This window comes from Anomalospiza imberbis, chromosome 1, assembly GCF_031753505.1.
Source record: "Anomalospiza imberbis isolate Cuckoo-Finch-1a 21T00152 chromosome 1, ASM3175350v1, whole genome shotgun sequence".
Lineage (NCBI taxonomy): Eukaryota > Metazoa > Chordata > Aves > Passeriformes > Viduidae > Anomalospiza > Anomalospiza imberbis.
This window is the reverse complement of record NC_089681.1, coordinates 22,923,414-22,944,396: the sequence shown is the minus strand read 5'-3', so window position 1 is coordinate 22,944,396 and position 20,983 is coordinate 22,923,414. Positions and strand designations below refer to the sequence as shown.

At 37.8% G+C, this 20,983-nt stretch overlaps 1 protein-coding gene across 4 annotated transcripts in view; it reads left to right on the top strand.

Moving 5' to 3' along the window:
• Positions 1-20,983, top strand: part of CPQ (carboxypeptidase Q) — a 130,991-nt gene that overhangs the window by 93,304 nt on the left and 16,704 nt on the right. For 2 of the 4 annotated variants that reach the window (XM_068184341.1, XM_068184357.1), the window contains one exon: positions 7,310-7,511. The exons of 1 other annotated variant lie outside the window; for it this stretch is intronic. In XM_068184341.1, the coding sequence (XP_068040442.1) occupies positions 7,310-7,511 (202 nt within the window). Of the gene's footprint in view, positions 1-7,309; positions 7,512-13,786; positions 13,892-20,983 lie in introns of those variants that run through there. One more of the 4 variants, XM_068184351.1, reaches the window with a different exon arrangement.

The following is a 20,983-nucleotide window of genomic DNA, read 5'->3' as shown; positions in this document are numbered from 1 at the left end:
TTTGGAATAGAAGTATTGCATACAATCTCTTGGGAAAGTAAATATATTTTGTAATGAGAAGACTAAGAGATCCTAGGCTACATTCAAATTTACTTTAGTAATTCGGTTATGATCACTGGAGACATTAATATGTTATTAATTCAATCCCAACCCCATTACAGAAGGCATTTTCAATATTTCTGCATGTTGGTATTCTTATATTAATGATATTTAAAGTACTTACCTCAAATTTTGGTGCAAATACCATACAGTATTTTAACTTTTTAATAAAGGTTTAACTACATTTTAAAAAATCAATCACTAGTGTTTACTATGGCTTCTTTTTTGTATTCATTACCAAGATCTGATATTTTGCTCAACTGTGTCTGCATGAAAGCAGGACTTTCTGAAATGCTGTTATATATTTCATGCTGGTTTAAGCACACTTTGTTGATGATCACACAAGATTTCTACTGTGATTTGCTAATGAGTTGCTTTCTCTAAGAAGCAAATATCAAAACAATATTGATACTTTCAGGTGAAATTATTCTTCTCCAGAAAATATTGTCTCCTTAAAACTATAGTTTTTAGAAGACTTTAGATCCTGAAGGACCAAGTATTCTGGTGAAATGGAAGACAAGAATTTGTGTCTGATTTGAACCAAGCATATAAAGGACTTTATTGGGGATTTTTTATGCCAGGAAAATGTGTTGACCGTTAGCCTTTTGACTTTCCTCAGGCAATACTCTCCGTAATCAAAAATTATGTAAAATTACTACTGCCTTTTTAGTTCACTGATGTCCTGTTGATTCCTTTCATTGCAAAGGGAAAGAACTGCAGAAAGAGTGTAATGTCCATTTGCAAAGCTACAGAAAGAAAGTAATCACATTGTGTTCTCCAGTATCACAACAGGCAGTAGCACCACTGATTGTATTAAGCACAGTAAAGATTGTGTAGTTACAGAATTATCTTTTACACCAGTTCTAGGTCCGTGGGAATTCCTAATTTCCTAGTATTTAGGAAAAAGCTTTCTTGTGAAGGCTGCAGAGAAATACAGATTTTGCTAAAACACAAATCCAATTTTATTCCTTACACTGCCTGAATGATGGAAGACCCCAAATCAGTCATGACAGCATGTCTCCTGGATATCTAGTCTTCATTCCATGTAGATAAAATTCATACATGTCTAGTGTTAGAAAAACTTTTCTCTGTGCATCTTTCTTCTCTTTCTCTCAAGCAAATCTTCTGTGTGCATCTTGCAGTCTTCTTTGTGCATCTTTCTTCTCTTTCTCTCAGCAGAGGTGCCAGTTGAATCTGGTAGAGATTCTGATAGAGAATCTTCTGAGGATCACTGCTTCCAGCATGTGCTTCATGCAGATTCCCCCATCCACGAGTCCTTTGTCCATTAGGATGTTCAATTGTAAGAAAGTTGGCTTCCTCCTATCAAAACTCCCTGCAGCTGTGAAAGATGTAGAAAATTATGTATGTTCTGTGATAATTTCTAAGGTGATGCAAATTTGTTTTCACTTATCTTTTGCTGAAAGTTGCAGAAATACTCATTAGCTTCCTGAAAGAGTAATGTGGTTTTACATCTTTGTTTGAAAGATGCAAACCACGATTTTTAATTTTGGCATTGCTGCCTATTTTCTAGTGAAAACCTAAATCCTGTCAAGAAAGGACAGTGGTGGGAATGGTCATTCAGAGCCATAGACATTGTTTTGATACCTTTGCATTTGAGCAGTAAAAGGTCTAAAGTTATGGAACGTTTTCCAGGAAGATAACTTCTCTTTGATATGCTCATTTATCAAAGAAAAAAACCTCTCAAGACAAGACTTCAGGCATACCTTACTTAGCCTGCTGCCATGTTCAGAGCTCTCTGCTTTCTCTTGTCTATCATCCCAGGGAACTTACATCCCAGGTCATCTCCGTGAGTGGTGGCGAATCATTGTAGAGGAAACAGCTGCAGTATTGTACAAGGCAAGACGTGGTAGTAGCATGTTTTTACAGAGTGAAGTGCTAATAAGTACATGACCAAATTGCTCCCGGGCTGTTGAAGTTACTGGGACTTTTGTCATTGTCTTCTCAGAGGTCAGAACTTGTAACTGTCCTACAGAACAAACCCCTAAACCTGTAGACTTTTTTACATACTGCTTTCCCATAAAATGTGGCAGAAGAATATTTTACCTTGTAACAAAAGGATGAGCCTTTTTCATACCTTGTCATCTAGGAAAAATTGTGCTTCTAAATCTTAAGTTTTACATCAGCTTTCTCCCATATAATGATGGGATAATTTACAAAAATGAATAACTCACAGTGTTCCCAATTTTCCCTGTCTTCATTCAAAAAGAGTGTAAATAAATGGTATGATCACGCTTGTGGCTGGTGCTTATTATGCCTTGATGCTGGCGTATCTCTGCTTCCTAACAGCTGTTGTGGTGTTTTTGCTCTAGTTTCAATTTATCCTGTTTTGCTTCATTAAATTACCTTCCTACTAAACAGCAACTCAAAATTACACTACATCATCTTTATATATTATTGAATACTTAGAGGATGTTATTTATTTTGCTTTTTTTTTCCCTTTTCTAGCTGTCACATGCACTTAGGTGTTTCTAGGGTTTTTTCTTGTCTTTCCTGTAGTCTTAGTGGCCAGCCTAAAAAATCTGGATGCTGATTTAAACCTTTTTTTAGTACTGCAAGTGGGATGACCACCACTTCCCTGTGAGTTCTACAAAATGATTGCTATGCTATACTTGTTTCTTGACTGCTCTGGGATAAATACTGGAGTACAAGTGCTGTTATTTCTTAAAGTTAAGTGTAAATCAATAACAGAAAGCTGAAAACACAATGTCAGATTAACTGATGTCCTTTATCACTGGAACAAATGTACCATTAGTCAAGTGCTTTGTCATTACAGAATTTGGTATTTTTCCTGTAAAGTGGTGATTCTTCTCAGTGAAACAAAAAAGAAAACCAGTAAATGAGCTGTTGGACACATAATTCTCTATTTTAAGCAGCTGAAGGCTTTTAGGTTAGTTGTTCCCTGCATTAAACCTTCAGGTATGTCCCTGCTTAAGGTGAGTAAGAGGGATTGCCATCTGTGACTCAATGGATTAGTCATGAGATGTTGCAGTCTCGTTTAACATCTGGTAAGAATTAACAATTGGGATTTTGACTGAATAAGTAACTACTGTAAGGTATACCTGCTTGAGATTGCCAGTGGCTAGACTAGAAGAAAGATGTTTCCTACCAACAGACATACAAGTCATATATGTTACAAGGGTTTGTTTTCTTAATGGAAAGAGTTTACTGTAATTACAGGCTAAATGACAGACCCCAGAGGGTGGGACAGTAATCAGTGGCACAGGGTCTGTTTGGAGGCCTGTCACTGGTGGTGTCCCCCCAAGGTTCAGTACTGGTCCCAGTATTGTTTAACTTTTCATCAATAACTTGGGTGAAGGGGCAGAGGCCTCCTCAGCAAGTTCCCTGACAACACAAAGCTGGGAGGAGCGGCCGATACCCCAGATGCTGTGCAGCCCTTCAGAATGACCTCGGCAGGCTGGAGACATTCCAGAGAAGAACCATCTGAAATTCAACAAAGGTGAAGATAGGGTCCTGCACCTGGGGAGGAGCAACCTCATGTACCAGTACAGGCTGGGAGCCAACCTGCTGGAAAAGAGCTTCATGGAGAAGGACCTGAGGGACCTGATAGACAGCAATCTGTCCATGAGCTAGCAGTGTGCTCTAAGAAGGCCAAAGGTATCCTGGGCTGCTCTAGGATGAGCACTGGCAGCAGGTTGAGGGAGGTGATCCTGCCCTTCTATGCAGACCTGGTGAGGCTACAACTGGAACACAGCATCTAGTTCTGGGCTCCACAGTACAAGAGAGACGTGAAGCTCCTGGAACACACAGAGGGTGAAAAAGATAAGGTAAGAAGACAACTGAGAAAGGATCTCATAATATCTGTAAGTATCTGAAGGGAGGGTGTCAAGAGGATGGAGCCAGGCTCTTCTCAGTGGTACCAAGGAATAGGACAAGAGGCAATGGGCAGAAACTGATGCACAGGAAATTCCACCTGAACATGGGGAAGAACTTCTTGTGCAGGTGTTATGGAACGGATTGACAAGAGGGGCTGTGGAGTCTCCTTCACTGGAGATATTCGAGAAGCATCTGGACACAATCCTGTGCCATGTGCTATGGGATGGCCCTGCTTGAGCAGGGAGGTTGGACCAGATGATCCTCTGTGCTCCCTTCCAACCTTGTCCATTCTGTGATTCTGTGATTTCATGTTATCAGGTTTTTGCCTTAGAGATGATAAGTACTTATATTTTTAGTTCTGCTTAGCAGAGAAAAAAAAATAGATTGTTTATAAAGAAAACAGAAATAAAATGAATTGAAATTAAAAACTTAAAATAGGAGAAGTATTGGTAAGGGTTGAGCCTAATTGTGTATTCAATGAGAATAGCAAGCTATAAAAAGCCAATTTTCCCATGCAGTATTTATTGTAATGTTTCATTTAAAAATTCAATTGAAGAGCTAAAAATGACATAATAAAGACAGATGACCTCCTCTGTGACCGAGTCATAAGAAGGCAAAGGATGAAAGTCTCTTGATGTTCAGAGAATTAGGCAGCAGGTTACACAGAAAAGTTTTAATTTTCTGGCATATACCAAGAGAAGTGGCACAATATCAAGATGCAGCAGATGAGATTACTTTCTGAAAAAAATTACATGCTGGGTTTAAAATGCTTATTTAGATGGTACATTCACTAGGAGAATGACTGAAGGAAGCAGCTGAGCCTGCAATTATTTTTTTAAATCTTTCTGGTTCCTTTGAATTAGTCAAGGGGAATGTATGGTCTCACCTCACTTTGTTAATGGCAGTTATTCCTGCATCATAGATGGCAAATGATGACAAAGCATCTTCACTATTTTTAAGCAGTATATTTTAAGCATGTTTTCCAGCATGTGTTCCTTTCTGTGTTCATAGAAATGCCAATGTAGATGTACAAAAATGGGAACAGGGAAACCAATCTAACTTTTTTTAAAACTGCAACTTTCAAATTTGATGGTGAGTAGTTTTATAAGTAATCCTATCCTCTAGTGGACCAAATAGGGAAAAAGCTTTCTCAAGGACACAGGTGAAGTCAGTTTCTCTCCCCAGGGTGTCCTGTTTTCATGCCTCTCCAGCACATTCTCAGAACTGAATAGCTTTCTTACAGAACAACAATATGGTGTAATGTATTGTGGGTGGTTTGTTTACTCAGTTTCATATTAAAAACACATGCAAACATTTATGTGAGAAAACTCAACTGAAGAGCACAGCAATTCTGCAATAGTTGCAGTTTATTAAGTTCTTGAACTTAGGGATTCTGTTGTTTTGAGTGATAAGAGAGATTTCTTTTAGGTGTCCATGTTGTTCCCATGCTCGCTCTTCTCACTTCACTGCCCTTCCCCTGGACTTACTGCTTTCCTCACTTCAGCTACTCTAAAAATGGACAGAAGTCCTGCTTTGGAAACTCAGCCAAAGAAGCTGAGTACCATAGCATCATATTTATGTAGGGCTCCCTATACTCAAGTTAGCTTTCACTGGAGATTCAGCAGCACACTGAAATGTGTGTTGTCTTTATTAAGTCTTCCTCCTTGGGCATATGATAAAGAAGATTTACATTTTGAGACATTCTTTCTGTTGTATCTGTGGCATTGGAGCATCACTGGTCTGTTTTAGCCTGCAGTGTGCTTTTCTTGGCCTGCTTCTCTCCCACTGTATTCAGACAGTCTGTAAGTCATGATTCATGTTGAAACTCATAACCTCAGGACAGCATTTGATGATAGGCCTAGACACCATATGTAGCCTAATTATTTACATTTAATCTTTCACAAACTGAAGATGTTTTTCACTGTCTAAAAATGGTGATTGCCAATGAAGTGACAAGATTGGTTATTTGCACATTGATTTCCAGTAGTTAAATGGGTGGATACGTTGGTTATCTTAAGGTATTATAACATCTACAGTTGCTTTATCATGCAAAGATTTTATTTAATTTTTTAAACTACTGGATATATTTCTAAGTTAAAAGTAAATAGCTCTGCTCTGTTAGAATTGTTTCACTCAAAAGAAAAAAAGTTTTGGGAAAGTGTTGAACAGTTCTTGACAAATTCTATAAAGGACATGTGAACACTTATGTGAATTATTCACAGCCACCTGTAGTATATATTTTGGTTTATATACAGAAAAATGTAAAAGAAGTATTTACTGAATTGTAAGCTTATATATGTGGTAGTGACATGGATCTGTTAGTTGCTGCTATCACATATCCCTTGTAATGATTTTCTTGTAATAAATAACGCATGGCAGCCATAAAATGCAGGCATGAGATCTTGGGCATAGGAATACAACCTGCAGTAGGTTCTCTTAGTCACATTCAAGGAGGTCTGAAGTATAGCTTTTGTTCTGCCTGACATGAGCATAAACTCTCTCTAAAAAGTTTTGTGCCTCTCCAGATCTCATTTTTTAATGAGATCTTCATTCATGCAAAATCCCTATGTATTTAATTCCAATTAGACCTTTGTAACTGAGCAATCTAAGAAAATATGGTAAGTAAATAAATTGCTAATTTTTATTCTTCTAGCTTAAAAGATTCTTCCGAGTACACACTAAAAGCAAGTGTTATTATGCTACTTGTACACAAAATCTTACATTTCATGTTTCTTGTGAGGATTTACCTTGGAAGCACAAATTTTCCTTAAAATACATATTATTTCTTCAGGTCCGGGGGAAAACCTTGGCATGTCAATCCTCCAATCGGTCAGAATTGTCTATATGCTATATTGAAAATAATGTGTTTCTGATCAGGCAGCCGCTGCTTTTAAATAGTCTGTTCCTCACAGTCTATGAAGGCTTTGGATGCCTCTAATTTTAAAGCCAAAGGACCTCATATCTTCTCCAATGCAACAGAATTCCAGAGTCTCAAGTCTGAGAAGAAAGGGATGAAATGAAATGCAAACGAAAACTTCAATATGATGGTGATGGCTTACCTTTCTAGGTGGCACTTCAGGAGTCTGAAAGCAAGTATATGCGAACAGCAGGCCAGTCATGTTGTGGGTCCTACAGAATATTGGTGCCTCAATATAATTTGAATTGTTTCAGCCATTTCCATACAGAAAGATAGGTCCCTTCATTTATGCTTATGTACAAATTTTCACAGGAAGCATTTCTCTGTTTCTGAAAACAAATTTGTTGTGGTGTGCTCACAATGACATCTAGAATCCAGTATATGATACCAGCTAAAATAACAACTACAGCACAGTATCTTCTTTTCTTACATGTTTAGGAAAATATCTCCAACTTTGATATCGTTATGGAGTCTGATGAGGGCACCTTCAAGCCATCTGGACTGGGTTTTTCTGGCAGTGCTGAAGCCCGGGATATCGTGAAAGAGATCATGACTCTGCTGCAGCCCATCAATGCTACAGATGTTTATGACACTGCAGATGGAACAGACATTGCTTACTGGATGAGAGACGGGGTGCCTGGTGAGTGTCCCTGGAGCCTGGCAGGGGACACTGCTCCCACTGAGCACTGCCACATCAGATGGGTGGTCTGATGTTTTCAAAGTATTAAGAAATTCTTTCTCCCAGGGAGTAAAATTTACTATAGGTAAAATGCATACATTTTAAAAGGTGACCAACAGAAATCGGACATAAAGTGCATTTGAGCTGCAGTGTAATAATGGTATAGATTATACGTAGAATAAAATGCCTAAAATCTTCTTTTCGGCTTTAAGGATTTATAATAATTAATCCGAGACTGGTTGTTTACAAATAGTAAACCAAGGCAGAGAGGAATTCTCCAATACAGAAGAAATAGTTTTAAATTATTAGTAGTTTTACTTTGAAATTCAGGGCTCTTTCTCTGTTTTATATGTTGGAGAAACAATGTTTTTGAGATGTGACATTTAAGCTGTGAGTCGTTGAGGTGTGATAAATGGGTAAAATTCTGCAAAGTTTGAAGTAGTTTAGGGGTTTGTTTTGAGGATTGATCTGGCTCCAAGTGAGGAGCAGCTTGTTGGCAAAGAAACTTGTAAGCTGTTAGAGAGATCCACCACTGGCAGCGCCCCCATGCAGGAGACCCCCACACTAGCACAGAGGCTTTCAGAGCCTGAGTGAAGCCTTAGTGAATTTCCACTTCAACAATACTAGAAAGAAAAGTTTCATAACAGTGGTATTAAAAAAGTTATGATCAGTTTTAAATTTTAAGATTCTTTTTCTCCTGTGCTTTATGGCTAAGTGGGCTGGCACATTTCTCATGCTAGTTTTACTACTTGCTACTATATGCTTAGAATCTTTTAATATTTAATTAACTGATGTTTTTTACCTTGTGAAAGAGAGTGAATAATGGAATATATTATTCTTATTTATGGTCAGAACCCCTCGCTTCTCACTCAGTTAGGGTGTACAGAGATACCATAAAGTTGACTGCTTCAATAAATGTATGGATATCTGATTTTGAAACCAAAATATCTATACTGGGCAAGAAGTATGGATGAATGGATATTATTAAACACTTAGGAATTCAGCTTCTGTCCTGCTCTCTGGGTGAAGTGGAATCGGTTCAGTACCATCTCATGCAGCTGTGACAATGATGTGCTGAGTTGATTTTGAGAGAGTGTAAGCACTGCTGAGAGCCTATGGCCATGCATCATCCTCCACAGCCTGGAAGTGCCTGTGAAAAGATGTCTGGTCCGGAATTTCAGACCAACATATCTGTGTTGTAGTTGGAATGTAAGAACTCACCACTCAGCCTATGTTTAGAAAATCCAAAGGTATCAGAATTATTTCCTAGGTAAGGTGCTGGGAGCATTCCAGGGGGTCCTTGGGGACTTGCCATGTGCTTCCCATCTGAATGTGACAGATTATTGAAGAAGAGAGAAAAAATTAACATTCAAATGCCTTATTTTCAGTTGATAATGTGAGTGGTGCTTCTGATGGTGGTGAGCATTGAGCTCTTGCACACCACTTCTCATCAGCTGTGGTGCACCTGGAACATAAGCAGCTACAGCATCCTTTTGATTAATCTTTGGGCCACTCAGCAGGAGCAATGCAGGAAAAAGCCCTCTCCCATGGACATCGGTACTCCTCAAAAAGCATAAACTATGAAAAATATAAACCTTGGGAATATAAGCTCAACCCTGGGAAAACATGAATAAACCAGAACCAAGGCCTCAGTTTTTAAATGAATCTGATTTGTTTTCCTATTAAGAATTTGTCACATTAATTGATGGTGGATTTTTTTTTTCTGTCTGTAGCTTTGGTTCATTTAACTTCCTGTTAAGCACATAGCAAAGTGTTCTTGCAGCATTAAGGAACACTGATTCTTTTCTTCATAAAGCCACAGTGAAAAGAAATTAGCTCCACTAAAAGAATTTTGGCTGCCTTAGATTGTATTTCATGCTGTTTCAGGGAGAAGTCTAAGACATCTTCTAATCTTCATGCCTTGTCTGCAATATTCTCCCTGCTTGAATGAGCCTTTATGATATATAATAACATTGAAACAAATTGAACACTCTGTAACAGCTTTTATAATTATGTTCAATTTAAACAAGCAGTCAAGTGTTGACACTTCATCAATTTTTTTAAAAAATATTTAATATTTTCTTGAAAAAATACTTGGTGACTTTGTTTTCGCAACAGGGAGAGAAAATATGGTGTACTTCTTTGAACAATAAGAATGGTTTCTGACATAATTTCTCTTGAATGTTCCCCTTTTCTGTGTGAAATAGATTCCAGGATTCACCTTATTAGATGCTATTAATATTCTTCTCCTCCTATGTCTTTTGGTCTGAAAGATCCACAGAAGACAACACTACATGTGTTTTTCAGAACTGTTCATAGCTGAGCTAGGCAGAGACTGTAGCTTCTTAATCTCTGCTATTTTGAGCATGTTTATTTTTGATGGACATGCAATGAAATGCTACTAACAGTAGTGATTATTCTGAGATTTTAGGATGAGAGAGGCCATGAGTTCAGAGTCCTTAGCAAAGCATAGACTGAAGCCTAAATAATACCTCTAAAGCACAAGCAATGTGATCTGCACCAAACACAGCACTCTGGTTCTTTGTGACTGCAGAATGTTAGCAATATTTGTCAGTGGCCTTTACTTTGGATTGTTTTGAGAACAGTTCAGCCCAGCAGTGAGGAATGTCTGTAGTTGTGGTTTTGTACTGATAGCCAGTTTTCAGCTACTGAAAATATTTGTATAACATTTGTTTTGCTTTTTCATGAAGCATAAATCAGAAGAAGAGGGGAGGTTGTGGTGTTGTATTTTATGATGTGGTTTTACAGTTTGAGATGACCATTGATTCTAAGACTGCTCATTTAATAATTATGCAGTTATCTTCCTCATCTTTCTTTTAAAGTGTTCAGTTCCATATTTTTTTTATTAGGGATATATCCAGATAGTGGCACATAAAGCTGTTCCTTTGCAACACTAAATCCCAAATTAAGTTTGGCTAGAATTTGCAGATATAGGAGGGAAGATAGGTTGGTTGGCTTTATTTATTTGGTTTGTTAACATACTTTTTCACAACAGGTTTCCTCAGTGTCTGAAAGGTTTAAAAAACAATTAAGCAAACTACTGGAGTAGTTTGCTAAAGCAGTGTTAGGATATTCTTGTTGAAAAAGTGAAGTATCTGATGATCACAGATACTTGATGATGACCAGAATGCTTTGAGTGTGATTTAGAGCAGTTCCTAAGGTAACAGCCCTGGGTGTGGATCAGCCTTCCCTGAAAGCCTTCAGAATCTGAGAAGGGGGATGAAGTGTTTTTATTTGTACTATGGAATTCAGTAAACATAACTTCAGCTTTAGGTGTTTGGGGAGATGACAACAGGTGCTTTCGTATGTTTGCAAAGGAATGGCTTTTGTGACACGTTATTTCCAGGAAAGCTGGTTCAAGGATGCTCCTTTCTGCTTGTCAGGGCGGTTATCTGTTGCTGCAGTGCTTATGATGGGAACACTTTGTTAGGAACTGAGCTGTGTTTGAGATCAAGCTGACCCAGGACATCAAACAACTCCCCAAAGGCAGGTTTCAAATCCTCTTTTAAAAATCAACCAGTGGCCTAAAGGTGAAACTCATTTTACACTGTCACTTTGAACCTTGATGGTTGGTTGTGTTTCTCTGTCTCCACAGTGACTTGATTTTTTTGTTACACTGCATAAGAGGAAGAATCGTTCTTCCAGAAATTAATAAACCAGTAGTCTACTTAATTTTAATGTTTCTTCAGAAATCAAAAATTAATTGCTTACCCAATCAATTAGTCATTCAGATGTGGCAAACAAAGACTATAATACTATAATTTCTCTCTTTTTTTTTTCATTGTGCTTTTTTATTACCTTCATCTAAAATATGCAGTATTTTGGCCTGAGACATTGGATTTTGACTTGGATTATTTCCTTTTGTAATATGTAAAAGGTTAAATCTCCCCCTTTTCTGGAGCATGCTGCCCTCTCTTGCCCCTGTCCCCATCATCCCCATAGCACCAGGCTCAGGTGCAAGCCTGCTGGCACTCTCGTGCCAAGTCTGTTCCTCTGCTCGGTGTCAGCCAGGGTCATGTCTGAGAAAGCAGCATAACAGGAAAACTCCTTGACTTGAGGTTGCCAGCTGGACATGAAGAAGTGAGCAAACTCTTTTTCCCAAATTATAAGTGAATAACCTCTGTTCATTCTTGGCTGTGTCACTGTTTGGAAGTGATTCTCCATTGCAAAGCTTGAAATTCTGCCTGTCAGAATACCTGCTTTGTACTGCCCACAGGCTTGGGCAGGCTCTTTGGATCCAGTTTCTAAGCTTCTCTTTATTTCCAAAAGAATAAACCCAGAAGAAATATCAGATGTACAGTCTAGGGCTTCATAAGCCAATGCTGAAAAGCCTTGGACTTTTCAGTCCAAGGGGTAGGGGGTACCTGTAGGGGTGAGGGGTGTTGCACTTGACAAAAACCTTTCTACAAGATGAGGGAAGGGAGTGAACAGTAGGCATTAAACTTCTTCACTTTACTAGTTAGCATTTGTGCCACTTGCAATTTGAGATGTTTAGCACAGGAAATCATGTGTTGGGCTCCAGGTATTTGACAAAGTGACAAACTCAAGGCAAATTTCTCCTTAAGAAGCAAAAAGCTGGACAAAACTGGACACTACTTACAGAACTAAACTTTTCAGACAGTATGATAAGTACCTAGGTAATTTTAGATACTCCATAGGTGCTACATTTTTATATTTGCTAAGTTCCCACTGCTCTGGACATCTGTTGAGCACAGTGCCAACACAACTGCTATTTGTATGTGGAAATGAAGTGTACATGGTGTACATGCATGTCTTGCCTGAGTCTTGATCTCAGTAAGTCTGAGATATACCAGAACTGTTGTCTGATAATTAGCAATATGGTACTGCTTTTTCCAGGGCACTCCTTTCCTTTTAAATATCTTATTTTATCATTCATAAATTCATATTTATCATCATGGTGAATGAGTGTGTTCCACTGCAAAAGCCAAATCATTTGCAACTTGGGTGGTATTAAATTAAACCAGTATGCTAAGAGAACAATTATAATTGCTTGGCACTTTAGGAACCTCCTGTAAGTGCTAAGGCTATTAGACCCATTTAAAATCTTGACTGCAGAAAGAACTGTGTGTATTAATCTGTGAAATAATTCATCTATTCTCTAATTTATCATTGTTCCAATAAAAAGGGCTTTTGAAATTAGAATTACTCTGGAGTAATTAAATAAATTTAATATGTTGCAACTTTTTATCAAGGTCGATTCCTTAAAAGGCACATAGTTTAACATAATATCTCAGTTATATTAGCTTTTCATATGACCTTCTCTGTTTTTAATAGTTAATAAAGTCTTTGTGAAAAATCATTTAATGAAAAGAATAGTTTGTAACTTATGATGTTTTCTTATAAATTGTGCTATTAGACTACCAGACAAATTTGACAATACTTTACATACAATTCCTTCCACCTTTCCTCTGCTTGGGCTAGTCTTGTTTTGGCACAATGGAGTATTGTCTACTTCTAATCATTAACAGGAAGCATCAGCTTTGCAAGGGTTTTTTTGTTTTGCATAGACTAGACACAGACCATGCAAAAATGCATCTGGGATAATACTGTTGGAGAGAGGGATGGAGTCGGGCAATTAGGCACAGTGCCTGAATGCAAATTTTCCTGGTAGTTTTAAGAGGGCTTTTGTATTATATTTCTCATTTGCAATTCAGGCTATTTGAGTCTAAACAAAGTCAAAGTGGATGAAAGCAAACCCCTTCTTCCAATAATGTTAGTGAGCCCTAGAAGAAGGTTGCAAACTCGGTGAATTCTCTGTCATTTTGAATGTGTAAAACAAGACTTAGATGTCCTTCAAAAAGTATGGGGTAATTCAAACATGAGAGATGGGCTTGATGCAGTAGATAGAAGACGAAATTCTCTGCTGTGTGTTACTCAGAACGTGTGATGATAATGGGTTTTGTTGGCCTTAAAGTATCTGTGAATCTGCTGGTAAATATTACAAGCATTTTCATAATGAAATGCTTCTTTCTCATTTAAGCCTCACCCCTTTCAGACTAGCTTTTTGAACATCATAAACTCTTGTGTTTCATTTCTATATTTAGATAATCCTAATTACAGTTACAAAAATAGAACTATCATTAACTTGCTGATCCCAGAGGAAATTTGAACTGTGAAACCAAAAATATTGCAAAATGCTATCACACATTGCTGAACTTCTAAACACATAGCTGAATTTCTTATTTTATTTCTAGGTATTCTTTTCAGTATCTGTGATGCATTTTATTTGGCAAAGTTTTCTTGGTGGTCACAAGTAAAGAATTACAGTGCATGGGATAAGTAGATGGTATTCCATGGCTCTTAAAATTTGTTTTTCAATAAACTTCGGCAAGGCCGAAAAATAATCTTGTACTAACGTTACAGTAAATTACTTTGAAACAGTGACATTCTGATTGGCTTTAAAATAATCTTGTACTAATGTTACAGTAAATTACTTTGAAACAGTGACATTCTGATTGGCTTTTAGGATCCTAGAACTGAAACTGTTCCAGTGCTTTCAACCCTGTACTAATATTATATAAGTATTAATAATTAATTTAGTAATGAATCTAGTAATGAAAATTTAAATTGGGTTGTTTAAAATAAAATCATAAATTCTAATGGTTCTTGCACTTTTTTGCTAGTGTACTTCTTTCTCTCATTTTGTCACTCTTCTTCCTTTGAACATCATTAAGTTTATATTTCTTCTTTCCTTTTAGATGCTTACTCTTCAAAAACCTACCTAAGGTGGATTGGCATAAATGACCCTTTTAATAAATAGGTTCTTCCTGGAAGCTTATGCAATTCCTAAATATCTCAAAAAACATCAATAAATTTGCTTCTCCGGTTCACCTTTTAGTATCAGAATATACTTTGTCTCAGAAAAGAAACATTGAAAATATCCAACTGAGGATCTCATTCGAATGTGGGGTGTGGTTGTTTTTATTCTGGCTGTGCCTCTGAGAGACATCTTAATTCTCTATTGTTTGCTGCTTAGGAAAGCTGAATTCTGTTTCTGTGGGTGGGAATATTCTTTTTCAGATGGAAGTATTTGCCATTTGTTGATCCTAAAAAAACAAGTGTTCTACATTAACACACAGACCTCAGTGTTAACATGTTAAATAGGCATTTCGGAAGTACAAGTCAGTCAAGCCTTATTCCTAGAACTGTCCTTGGCTTCGGTGAAGCTTATGCAAATAATGAAGTAAACAGAAAGAAAAATAATAATAAAAAAAGAGAATTTAGTCAGAGTCCTGTATGGCATTTAGAGATGTTTGCCAATGGAAAAACTGAGGAAGTAAAATAGGATTCTCTCAACAATTTTTTTTTTTTTTTTACATTTAGAAATTTAGCTGTATGAAAAATAAGACACATTGATAGTATGGAAATGTTGTGAGACTTCTCACCAGATGTATAATGACCTAAAATGGTTGTTAGTAACAACAGCAGAAATATCTGTGGATTCATAGATTTCATTCCTGGAAAAATTGTAATGGCATCAGTATTAAAAGCTGAATAAAAATAAAGCATTCAGTAGCATTCCAGGAAGACCACATATATACTACTGTTGATGGGAGGGACAGAAGTTAAATGTATTAAGGTCTGGCTTGCAGCTCTCCAAGTATTTTCCTATATGAAGTCATATGATGAGTGTTTCTAATAGGATTCTTCAGGGCTTGCTTCATCCTCAACTATTTAAGGTTTCCATTGGTTTGGAGTCGAGTTTAAAACTACAGCAGAACACAGCTGATGTAATTGCTATATTGGAATGATAAAGAATGATGAGAACAAGCTGATCAGCCAGCCAGAGTGATTCAGTCTCCTCTGGCCAGTTTGTTCACACCTTTCTTGTTCTGGAGTTGCAAACATTGTAATATTTAGAAAATATCACTTCCTTGTACCCGTTGGCTGCCCTGTTTCCAAAGAGGCCCCTACATTACCTCAGTGCCACAAGGTTTTGCTGGTGCCTCTTGCACAGCAGCTCTTGTTCTGAAGTACTGCTGGTGCACATCCCTCCAGTTCTGTGGCCATGGGTGGTCCTCTTCCAATACAGGACTTTGGTTTTGTCTTTGACAAGTTTTCTGAAATCCATGTCAGGCCAGTTCTGGATTTTGAGCTCTCTGAGCAGCAACTCTGCATTCCAGCATACACAGCTGCTCCTTTCACAGATTTTAGGAAGACACAGGCCACCCTGTCATCTGGATCATTGCTGCGAATGCAAAGGGTGCTGACCTGTCAGGGTCCTCTGAGTGTCACACCACTCATAACCAGCCACCTCAAACTGTTGATGGCAACCCTTTGGGCCCAGACATCCAGGCTGTTTTCCACCTACTTTTATTCCACTCCTCCAGTCCATAATATTCCTGGGGACTGAGTTTTTCTAGTTTATGGTTCATAGAATTATTACAGGATTATAGAATGGTTTGTATTGAAAGGGACCTCAAAGATCATCTAGTTTCAACCCTTATGCTGTGGTCAGGGACACTTCTTATTAGGTCAGGTTGCTCAGAGCCCTTGAACACTTCCAGAGATGGGGCATCCACAACTTCTCTGGGCAGCCTGTGCCAGTGCCTCACCACCCTCACAATAAATAATTTCTTTCTAACATCTAATCTAGATTTACTCTATTTCAGTTTGAATCTGTTCACCCTTGTCCTGTCACTACATGCCCTAGTAAAAAGTCCCACTCCATCTTTTTTGTAGGCTACATTCAGGTACTGGAAGGCCACTATTTTGTCACCCCAAAGGTTTCTCTGTTCCAGGCTGAACAATCCCAATTCTCTCAGCCTTTAGAGGTGAAAGGATAGGAGAGGTGCTCCATCCCTCCAATCAGCTTAGTGGCCAACTCTGGACATGCTTCTGGATCTTGCTGCTTTTGATTTTATAACAGCCATAACATTTTCCTTTTTTCAATCATTGGGGTCTTCCCCTAATTCCACAACTTTTCCTAGATGATAGATATCAACTTCCCAGTGGCATTGGCCAGCTCCCCCAAGCAATGCATCCAGCAACACTGATTTTTATTTGCCCTATTTGGCTAAGTAATCCCTAACTTCATTTTGCCATACCATGAGCAGTACCTCTTCCCCTGTCTTTCCAATTCTGCTGCCATGCAGAGACCTGAGAGTTTTTAATTTTAAGCTACAGAAATTACTTTCTTAGTATTTCATTGCTTATTATAGCTAATATAGCAAAAAATATAGCACTTCAACAGCAGTTTTCTCCCCAAAGTTCCACAAGTTTTATATGGAAAGGAGGCTGTAGAAACATCTCACCTGACTGTGCAGAGCACACTGGAGATTTGAACCAAGTATGATTTTGATTCAGGATCTGAATACTTTTAGTGGCAGAGTTTTATATATTAATCAGAAAACTTGTTCCTTCCTGAAGCAGCAAACACAACATACTTTCATTTGCAGGTGACATTTTAGGTGTAAATGTCTGAGATCTTTGAAGAATGCTTTTGATAGTAGTCCAAACTGAGTGAGTACAAAACTCAGAAATAATTTATAAAGACATTTTCCTCAAAAGAGCAGGTTTAAAATTATTCCAGCGGCAGCTTTTCCAGGACTTTGTTAACATTTATAAACCACAGAATTGGAATCTTTCTAAGTGTTTGTCTTCAAAACTCATTCCACAGATTGGGCCTACAGTGCTATTGAATTTCTGAAGAGCAGAATTTATTGAATACCAATTTATTTTTCCCAGAAATTCCTTTCCAGTGATATTATATGTGTTTTAATGTAACAATTTCAGTCAATTCAGACATGGTCAATTCAGACCACAAAAAATATTTAAGTGTGAAAGAAACTGAATATACATTTGTATTTTGTATTGGCAAATCCTCAAGAAAGGATCACGGGCTGCATAGGAGAGAAGGTACAGGGTTATTGTTCTGTCTCTGACATCATCTGCCATAATCACTGAACAATTTATAGTTCCTCAGTTTCCCTAATGATAGCAGTTACCCAAGGGCTGCTTGTGAGTTACCTTCTGTCTATAAGGTGCAATAAAGAGGAAGGAGTCATCATTACCTTCCTAATTAAGCGGGTCCATCTTTTGCTGGAATCATCAGACCTTGCAGCTATTTAGCACAGGAGCTTCACCTGAGCAAATTTTGTTGATGAGCGTAAAGAAAAGAGCAGCCTGGGTAGAAGCATTATCTTCCTATATATGTATTTTAGGGGCACATAAACAAATATGTCTGCAAGAACAAAGCATGAATCTCAACAAGAGAAGCAGTTTATTGGAATTCCCCATGCAAAGAGGCAGAAAACCTAATTAAGATTTACTATGCATCAGGGCCAGTCTATTCACAGCTCCCAGCTGTTTTCAGTCCTTATGACAGGGCTCTGTCTCAATTGCCATGTGGGGCCTTGGAAATCCACCAGAAGAAAGGCACTTTTCCTGTTGCAATTCAGTTCTATTAATTACATTAAACACAAACAATGACCTTCTGGGACAGAAGAATTTTTGTAGTTATTGCTGTTATTTTTAAAGAATGCTGAAGTAAAGAGAGCAAGGGATTTTCAGACTCTGCTCTCTAGACTCCTGAGGGATTGTGGATTACTCCTAAAAATGTACAACCTCATCTCCTACTAAGAGCACAAGTTTGTTGTCAGTGGGCTTGATTATCCAGTTGTTGTCAGTTGGGATAATCTGTGTTAGAAAATGTTTATGGATTTAAAATTGGAAGCAGTTGAAAACCATTAATGTGGCATTGTGGAAGAGAAAGAAATTGATTGAGCAGCTTGATTTTTCAATGGGTAGATATTCTATCCTACAAGCAAAGACACAGGAATTTAGAGCAGTGGTATTTTACAGCTATCCCAAATTCCTTTGAGGATGTGTACAAGTACCTCACCTCCTGAAAGATACTGAAAACAACTTAGAGTTGTTAATCAGTGATAGAAGACAGAAAAACTTAAATTCTCTGAGGACAAAGGTTATGAAGAATTCTAAAGCAGGGTGGTTTTACCTAAACAAGGATTGTCTCGATTGCCTGCCTGTTTCCTCCCAAATGCAAACCCACAGCAACAACAACCAAAGCACAATGGGAGTTGATGGGAGCTGGCTGAGAAAGGACAGTGCTTAGTTGTCCATCTCTGATCAGAGACACGTGAAGAAACAAAAACCAAAGCTGTCACTGAAGTCACAGAAGTGACTTTCAAGATTTGTTTTTTGCCTTACATTCCTTAAATGCACAACTGCTAGAGGAATAACTTCTAGCACTGTTTTCCACACACACATATGAATTGCAGTTCATGTGAAATATTTAGGACTGGGACATTTTTCTGATGTAAAGCTCTTGTTCATAAAATAGAGCAAAGTTACTCCAGAAATTTCATGTCTACCTGCTCTTTGCAGGGTTCACTTGGAATAGTGATCCTGAATTTCCCTCTGCCTTGCAGGCCAAACTTGGCTGAAGCCATGGGTCAAGCCAATTGCCAGAAAAAGAAGATCTGTAGTCTGTTCAGCAGCTATTTCAGAAAGCCACATAGATGAGATTTCAAAGAGCCACAGAGCTGGCAAGGAGGTTTCTAGAGAACCTCTAAATATTCTTGATGCCAGCATGGTCTTGCCAATGTCTCTGTCATTTATTTCGCATTTGTTTAAGCTGAACTTGAAAACTTACTGTAATGGAAGCATTATAGACCAGAGGGCCTGTCCCATTGCAATTCTTAGTGCTTAAGAAGGTTTTTCTCCTATCTAACCTATTCCTGCTGCAATTTAAGAGCTTTAACTCTCATTTCTTTTCATCGTGAACCCAAAGACATAGTTACTTTTTTTCACTTGCAGCAGGTTTTTATGTGAAGTTGATTTTTTCCTCCCTTGGTGTAGTAGTTTATGCTTGCACCTCTTGATCATTATCCTGAGTTGTCTTTTCAAGTATCTCATTGGTGAACATCCTTTAACAAATTCTCATCATGCTCTCCATGCCACTGCCACATGTCCCTGGTAAGTGCCATCTCATAGTGTAGGAAGATTTTACTCCATTGCTTTGGTCTATAATGAAAATAGAAATTAGTCTCAGACCCATATGATGCCCCTATCTAAAGATCCTTCCATATTTTACTCTCTGAGTATATATTTCTCACCATTTAGATCAACCTTCCAGTTGATATAATTTCCCTTTTCACTTCTGGTGTCCTTGGTGATTAACAGAACTTTGAGCTTTTATACATATTTTATAGGATCAGAAAGTTAGTTCAAAGGGAGCCATTATGTACACCAAGGTTCTGGACCATCCTATATTCTGGTAACATCTGGTAACATCTGGAGATCACAGAGCTTTGGTTCCTGACATTAAAGGCATTGATCCTAGGTGTGTGTTTTGGGGCTTCTTCACAGATAGAACGCATTGCAGAAGTAGTTTCACTCAATAGATTCGCTTTTTTGTTCAAGAAAAAAGATACTGAGGAATGTTCATTTATATAAACAAGATCTATTTTGATGAAATTAGAATAGAAAATAACAGAATTGGGACTATCTCACTAAGAATAAGCATTTAGATAAAATACAGAGTGATGATAAATATGAATTTTTAAATTTTTATTTCATGTATATATTGAGTCAAGAAAATACACATGATTGGAATATCTGTTTTTGCTGTTTAATTTCACTTTATGAGAAAAGTTTTGCGTGCCTTTTTTTCATTTGAGTTGGGAAAAGAGAAAAGCAGAACTGTGTTATTTGCTACAGAATGAAAAGCCCATTGCTTCCTAGTTCTGTCTTTCATGGTCTGCCTCTCCCATGGATTCCAGGAAGCTGCAGTTTTTGCATCATGTATCACTGCAGCAAGATAATATAGGTTACAAATAATTCGTTTAATCAAAGGAAACCCATCTTTATCCTATACAAGCTGCTGCCTAGACTGCAGACAGGAACCAGGCTAGTTCCAGTTTTTATCAGATTGACCATTTCATTTAAGGTAGAATCCACCAACTAAATGATTATAATCTCTGGGGGGGGGGTGGGGAAAGGAAAACTATATGAGATATATATATATATAAGCAGCACTGTTATATGGTGGAGAGTAACTATTCACCTTTTGAATATAACCAGAGGTTCAGAGCATCAGCACTAACCAGCTTTAAGACACACTTCTCTGGACAGGATATAACTGAATGGAGGAAATCAGCATCACAAGATATTTTGAAGATCAAGATCAAACATACATTTAACGAGGATGGAATACTGCATGGGAGAAAGGTCCAGCAAAGGCTGTCCACCACAGAGATATGAAGGCAAGCTCCTACTCAGAAAGTCCTTAATCTGTTGATGGCTGGACAGATGTACTGAAGGATAAGACCCCATTTTTTCTCAAAACACTGTCTTCTACCAAAGAGAGGGAAATAGGCTGACTGAATCTTTGAGGTTTTCCCCAGTTCATCTGGTTTTCTGTTCTGTGT